This window comes from Tenrec ecaudatus, chromosome 4 (genome assembly GCF_050624435.1).
Source record: "Tenrec ecaudatus isolate mTenEca1 chromosome 4, mTenEca1.hap1, whole genome shotgun sequence".
Taxonomy (NCBI): Eukaryota; Metazoa; Chordata; class Mammalia; order Afrosoricida; family Tenrecidae; genus Tenrec; species Tenrec ecaudatus.
The window spans coordinates 136967418-136974711 of record NC_134533.1 but is presented as its reverse complement, the minus strand read 5'-3'; the positions used below and the strand labels follow the sequence as shown (position 1 = coordinate 136974711).

The 7294-nt window shown below is 45.6% G+C and overlaps 1 protein-coding gene across 2 annotated transcripts; it reads left to right on the top strand.

Moving 5' to 3' along the window:
* Positions 1-3558: 3558 nt before the first annotated feature.
* LOC142447124 (ubiquitin-conjugating enzyme E2 C-like) lies at positions 3559-4179 on the top strand. Of its 2 annotated transcripts, XM_075548822.1 has the most exons (2): positions 3574-3701; positions 3789-4179. In XM_075548822.1, exons 1-2 carry the CDS (start codon positions 3574-3576, stop codon positions 4111-4113), a joined length of 453 nt encoding a protein of 150 aa, XP_075404937.1. In that variant the 3' UTR covers positions 4114-4179. The 2 variants fall into 2 exon arrangements, with proteins under 2 accessions (XP_075404938.1, XP_075404937.1); XM_075548823.1 differs by having other exon boundaries at positions 3559-4179.
* The last annotated feature ends 3115 nt before the right edge of the window (positions 4180-7294 follow it).

Sequence of the window (7294 nt, the reverse complement as noted above, 5' to 3'; positions counted from 1 at the left end):
CAGCTTGATAGCGGCGAGTTTGGTTTTCAGTTAGGTTGGGTTCTTCCCTCATATTTTACATACTGTTCTCTCCTAAATTAACAGCACAACGTACCAAGGTTTTATCACACTTAGTTTCCCTTTCTCTGTTATTTTTGGCCATGGCGTGTTTCCCAGCATCAGCTCCATCACTTAAAAAAAGAAAAAAACTTGGTTGGCAATGGTAGTCTATTAGAGATATTTTAAATTATAACAATGAATGTGGAATCAGTCAGAGAAGTTCTGGTGCATTCACAGGACACACAAAGGATGGTGTGTTTTTGTTTACCACTTTGTCAAAATAGTAACAGCTCCACCATGTGGTAAAAATGGTATATGACATAAGTTCTGGAATGGCACCTCTCCGCCACCCCCCCCCCTTTTTTTTTTTTAATCAAGGATAAGCGATTCAGATTATTTCAAAATCTGTGTGTGATGGAAGACTTCAGACTGTTTCAAATGAACTTAGTGAGAATCTTCTTCCCATGGGACGGTATTGTGCGGAGGTCGCCATCAAGTGCGGTGGTTGTGGAGCTGAGAGCCCACGGGGCTGGCACGGCTCATCGCCACCCAGGCTACAGAAGAGGGAAGCACGGGCTAGTCCTGCACCAGCCTACCAGTTATTGTCCTGGTTGGCCCCACTGTCCCAGCCACTGTGTCCAGCTATCTCTCTCTCTGCCCTGCTCCCCACCCCTGCCCCAACACTATCAAGCATGCTGTCCTTTCCCAAGGTCTCGTCCCTCCTGAGAACATGTCTGAAGTACGTGAAATGAAGTCTTGCCACCCCTTATTTTAAAAGAGTATTTTGCCTCTACTTCTTCCCAAAAAAGATTTGTTTGTTCTTCTAGTACTTTTAATACTCTTTGCCAACACATTAATTCAAATGCATCAATTCTGCGGTCTTCATTGTCCAGTTTTCACAAGCATATAAGGTCATTGAAAATACCATGGTTTGGGTCAGGTTCACTGTGAGAGTTAGATAAATTTAAGTCAACTTGATATATGAAAGTGTACGGGTAGTAGCCAACCTGTCAATCAGGCCACAGCCTGATGGTGCTCCCTGTGGACATGACCTTCTCATAGAGAGGGTACTGGAAACCTCCCCTTCTCTCTGCTACTGACCCTGAGCACTGCCTGAGCCGCGACATGTTTCCACCAACCTTGGATCCACCTAACTGCACCCACTAGTCCGTGACCTTCCTGTATTCTGCATATTTCATATGACTGCATGGAGGCTGAAGAAGAACATATGCTTATGGACTTGAGTTGGACTGGGCTGCGACACTTTCTTAATATATAAGTGCTTCATGATAAAAAAAAATCTGCTCTTATACATCTGAGGGTCACTGGATTTGTTTCTCTAGTTGATCTGACCTAACTCACTCACTGGAATCCTCACAGTGACATCCTTGATCTTCACCACTTTAAAGAGCTCTCGTGCAGTGGTTTTGCCCAATGCAACATGTTTGATGGCTTGACTGGTGCTTCCATGAGCACTGATTTTAGATTGAAGAAAAATGAAATCTTTGACTTCAATTTTTTTCTCAGTTCGTCATAATGTTATCTGTGGATCCATGTGCGAAGATTCTGGTTTTCTCTACTGAGTTGCAGTAGACATATTGAAGGCTGCTGTCTTTGAATTTCAACAGCAAGGGCTTCAAGTCGACCTTGCTCTCAGCAAGCAAGGCTGTGTCACCTGCACATCACAGGCCATTGATGCCTTCCTCCTATCGTAATACCACATTCTTCAGAGAGTCCAGCATTTCAGATTATATCAGGGGGTACACCCCCCACCAAAAAAAATGGGAAAGTTCTGCAAGGCAGAGCTTTTGTAGTGTGCATCTTTCCTGCTAGGCAAACATAGAGCAACTTGCTCTGAGTTAGTGCACCCAGTGGCGTTGTAAGGTCTCTCTCTCCGGCCTAAATTCCAACCTGAGTCCTTGGCTCCATGCGACAAAGATTTCACGCCACAGCCGGGCTCGTGGTCCAAGTGAATTTAATGAAAGTTCAAAGAAGCTTCAGGTTTTACGCGGCACCCATAGGATTGCTTTGACCATGCGGCCTGGCAGAGACTGCTCCGGGACACGCAAGGATCTCTCCCCTCCCACGAAGACGACCAGACCGCACAAGCAAACAAAGCCCCTCTCCCTCTGGGTCCCTGCTTTTTCAAGGGTTCCCAGGGGAGGCGTGGTGAACGACCCCAGGTTGATCCCATTGGCTGAATTGCAGTCACCTGGCCCAGGTGGGCTGCTCCAGGTGTAACACCCATCTCCACCCACTGGCGGGAAAATCCAGCTTTGTCCTTTGCTGGCTCTCCTGGGCATGCGTAAATGGACTTCCCAATTCCCTAAGCTAAGCTGCCTAACAGCGTTGCTTGGGAAGGTTCTCAGGTCACAGTGAATTTTTTCATAAAGCAGTTTCACTCAAATCTAGTTTTTTTGTGATGGTCGATTTAAAAGAACAGTGTTCGGTTGAGAAATTTTGTTTCTTCTCAGAAAAAAATGCCACAGAAACTGTTGTGGAACACAGCTGACAAGGACAGCACTAAGGGAAAAACTCAAGTGTACGAGTGGTTTTCCATTTCAAAGAAGGTGAACTGTCAATTGATGACAAACTACATTCTGGACTTCCATAAACTGCCCAAAAGGACAAAAATGTCGACTTGTGGTATATTTGGAGTCCATTCTGTTAGGTAAACTGAGGCACGAAACGAGAAGAGACGGACCATACTCGCCGAGAACTGATTAAGAAGCAGGCTTTATTGGAGACAAGCGGACGGGTTCAACAGCCTACAGTAAAGTGAAGCTGTGGAAGGTGCCCCAGGGGAGCACTTGAGGGTTTTTTTTATACCCCCCTCCCCCCGCCGCCCGCCTCCCGCTCCCGCTGAAGCTTCTGGAGAGTTAGGTATTTTCCAGTGACGAAGGTGCGGTTTTGCTCAGTGGGGCGGCATGACTGATGGCTCCTTGTACCAGGTCAGCCTGTCTGGTTCTAGGAACAATGATATGGGCGGTCTGTGCTTTTAGAGGGTGCAGCTGTTCGCAGAACTAGCCCGTCTCTGGGAAACTCAGTCTGCGGGGAGGGCGTCCATGCTTTTTCCAGACACATTCCACCAGCTAGACTGTTAATCAAGCTTTCTATGTGAGGTTCTGAAAAGACTGTGTAACAGTGTGCAATAAAAAATGCCTGATTTGTGGCCGATGAGGAACTGGTTTGGCCACCATGACAATGTATCTGCTAATGCAGCCAACTCAGGGCTCCAGTTTTGGGCAAAAAAAACAACCCAACAACATGCCTCTCTTGCCCCACACACCTGACTCACCTGACCTCACTCTGTACGACTTCTTTTTGTTTCCGTGAATGCAGAGGGACATGAAAGCACAGTGATTTGACAACCATAAAAATGAGGGGGTGCTGTCAGCCACCCAAACAGACGAGTTTGGAAAATATTTCCAAGAATGGATTTGCAGATTTCACAAATGTATTAAGTGTAATGAAAAGTACTTTGAGGCAGTTGCCTTCCAGTCTCCGGAGATCCCGTCTGCCAACACCGGGCGAATGGCCTCCCAAAACCGCAACCCAGCCGCAGCCAGTGCCGTAGCCGCCCGGAAAGGAGCCGAGGCCAGCGGGGGCGCAGCCCGAGGTTCCGTGGGCAAGAGGCTACAACAGGAGCTGATGACCCTCCTGATGTCTGGCGACAAAGGAATCTCTGCCTTCCCGGAATCAGACAACCTTTTCAAGTGGATAGGGACCATCCACGGAGCAGCTGGTCCTGTCTCTGAAGACCTGAGGTATAAGCTCTCCCGGGAGTTCCCCAGTGGCTACCCTTACAATGCACCCACAGTGAAGCTCCTCACCCCCTGCTACCGCCCCAACGTGGACACTCAGGGTAGCATCTGCGTGGACATCCTGAAGGACAAGTGGTCTGCCCTGTATGACGTCAGGACGATTCTCCTCTCCATCCAGAGCCTGCTGGGAGAGCCCAACATCGACAGCCCTTTGAACACACATTCTGCGGAACTCTGGAAAAACCCCACAGCCTTTAAGAAATACCTGCAGGAAACCTACTCAAAGCAAGTCTCCAGCCAAGAGCCCTGACCTTCCCTGTCCTTGTGTTCTCTTCTCTTCTGTAGCTGTCTGTCCTCCCTCCACCCTGCTCCTTGATGTCTGTGTAGAAAGAACTCTTATCTCAAGCTGTGGTGTCATTTCTGTTGTGTTTGTTTTTTAAATTAAGTCTCCATTTGCACCCTGTGATGATTGTATTAAATAAATAACATTTGGGGTTGGGAAAAAAAGAAAAGTACTTTGAAGGTGATAAGGTTGTTTTGTTAAAAAATATAAATACATAGCTTTGGAAAAAAATTCGTTTTTTTGGGGGTACCCCCTCTCATGCTGAGCATATAGATTGACTACGTATGGTGAAAAGATACATCCTGAGCATATGCCTTTTCCTGATTTTAAAACCATGCAGTATTCCCTTGTTCTGTTTTGAAATGACTGCCTCTTGGTCCATGTACAGGTTCTGTATGAACACAATTAAATGTTCTGGAATACCATTTTTTAAATGATATCCATAGTTTACTATGACCACACAATCAATGCCTTTGCATGGTCAACAAAACACAGGTAATCATCTGTGTTACGGTTCTCTAGAAACAAAACCAGGACACTAATAATTATATATACATTTATATAGATAAATAACAAGAAATAAACAGTTAATTAATCTATAAGGTAGTAAAAATGGCTCAGCGTAACTCACTTCCATGAGACAGCTAGTACATCAGCAGTCTTAAGGGCTGCGGGGTAGCCATCCATGGAACAATTCAGGCTATCCAGCCACAGACAGCAAACAGCAAGGCAAGGCAAGTCACCAACAGTCAGCCAGATGACAGGGTTCGACAGTCCCCAGCTCAAGAGATGTACCTTCCAGTAGTGTGGCGAAGCAGGCCTTGAAGTAACTTTGAGTGACAGCGACACTGTCCATGGATTAGGTGTCCCACACGTAATGTAGCTTGCAAATGGAGGCACAGAACAAGCAAGGCAACCACACACTGGTCGGATGATCAAAGTACAAGAGAGGAGGAGAAGCATTTATTGTGGCATGAGTTGGGGTGCCAGACCCCCACCACTAATCACCGGTTCAGTATGCACAATTGTACGGTTGATATATATATATATATATATATATATGTATATATATGTCATCTAGAGCATGAGAGATAGAAGAGAAAGTCAAATAATGGAGTCAGACACATTTCATAGTAGCATGCTCACCTCCTGGATGGCCATGATCTTACCAGCCAGGTCCGCACACAGTGGGCCAAAGGGAGGTGAGGTAGAGAGCTGGCAGGAGGCTCAAGGACCGGGCAGGAAGTTGGAGAGCTGGACCAGAGGCTGGAGCCCTGGGCATGAGGCTGGAGGATCCCACTTATTGCTGACCAAGCATTATATCTTAGTGGGGGGCGTAATTGCAGGTCACCACTGTCACAGGAAGGGGCAGTACAATAGGCATACACATCGTGGGAAGGGGATGTATGATAGGCACAAGCGTGACAGGAAGGGGATGAGCTAGGGGGGTGCCCATAGGAATGGGAAGGTCTAGGGTTATACATGTGACAAGATGGGCAGACCCTAGAGTCATGATGGCAGCCTAACCTTGGTCATCCTAGGGCGGGTTTGACCTCGGGCATCTCCTACAAGGAAACAGACAACTACTATCCTTATCAGAAGGGAGTGGGCCCTATTTGTTGTGGGATAAACAGTGGTGTCTGTTTGGTCTAGATGGCTGATAACCCTTAGGGAAAATAACCCTGACCTACTTCTGATGACCTCCAGGTGTATAGTCATATGCACGCAGCTAGGTTTGGCATATATTGGGGGGAGACAACTTGGGAGAAATCCTTCTGTTTCCCACAATTTATCTCTCTGCCCTTCAACTAATCTCACATGTTCATTGGCCATGTTGACACAACAAACCTACCTGTCACAGCATCTTTTTGGTGTTCCCTAGAATAAAATAAAATAGAATAAAATAGAGATTTTCAGTGAAGATCCATCTGACATCAGCAGTGATACCCTTTGTTCCATGTTGTCTCTGAATCCAACCTAAATTTCTAACAGTGCCCTGTCAGTGTACTGTTGCAACCATTTTTGAATTATCTTTAGCAAAATTTTATTTGCATGTCCTATGTGGCCCGGGATTTTACATCAACTTGTACTTGTGTAGGGATGAAGTCCAATTTGTCAATCAGGCCAGAGTCAGATGACGCCTCTGGAAGGTGTGGCCTTTTTATGAGGACTTCTTGCCCTCTCTGCCCCTTCACCCTCTCTGCTTGCCAGGACTCTGCCTCCTGGGGTGGTCTTATGTGGACTGTCGACCCTGGGAGCCAGACCGGGGGTTGTCAGCACCCTGCCATGTTTCCACCAACCTTGCATCCATACAATTCTGCACTCCCCAGCCTGTGAGCTCCTTGCTTCCCATTTTACCTTTCAATGTCATTGGCCTGGAACTATGTGAGCCAGAAGAGGGCCCAGGCTTACATCAGACCTATGGACTTGAGTTGGACTGGGCTGCCTTCTTGACATGAAATTACTTCTTGAAATAAAATTCTTCACATTTATGACTGTCATTGGTTTTGTTTCTCTAGAAGCAAAACAGTGTAACACATGATATGAATTATATTTTTAGATAATTCTCTAATTCTGTTGGGTCACCTTTCTTTAGAATGGGCACAAATAATGGCTCTCTTCCAGTTGCTTGGCCAGGTGGCTGACCTGGCCAAATTTCTAGGCATAGACGAATGAGTGATTCCAGTTACTCATCAATATGTGGAAACATTTCCATGAGTATCCCAGTTCCCAGGGTTTTCTTTATTGGCTAATGCCTTCAGTGCAGCTGAGACATCTTCTTCCAGAGCCATTGGTTCTTAATCATATGCTACATCTTGAAATGGTTGAATATCAACTAATTGTTTTTTATTTAGTGACTCTATATGTTTCTTCCATCATCTTTAGATGCCTCTTAGATTGTTCAATATTTTGTCCATGGAATCCTTCAATATTTCACTTCAGGGCTTGAATTTTTTCCAATGATTTCTACTGGAGAAACACTGAATATGTTCTTCCCGTTCGGCTTTCTAATTGTAGGTCTCTCTACACATTTCTGTGTATTTCATTATGTAACCTACTTTGTCTACTTGAATTGTCATTAGAAGTTTTATGTTCAGCAATTTTACTTCATAAATTCTTCTATTTGCTTTAGGTACTCTGCATTTAA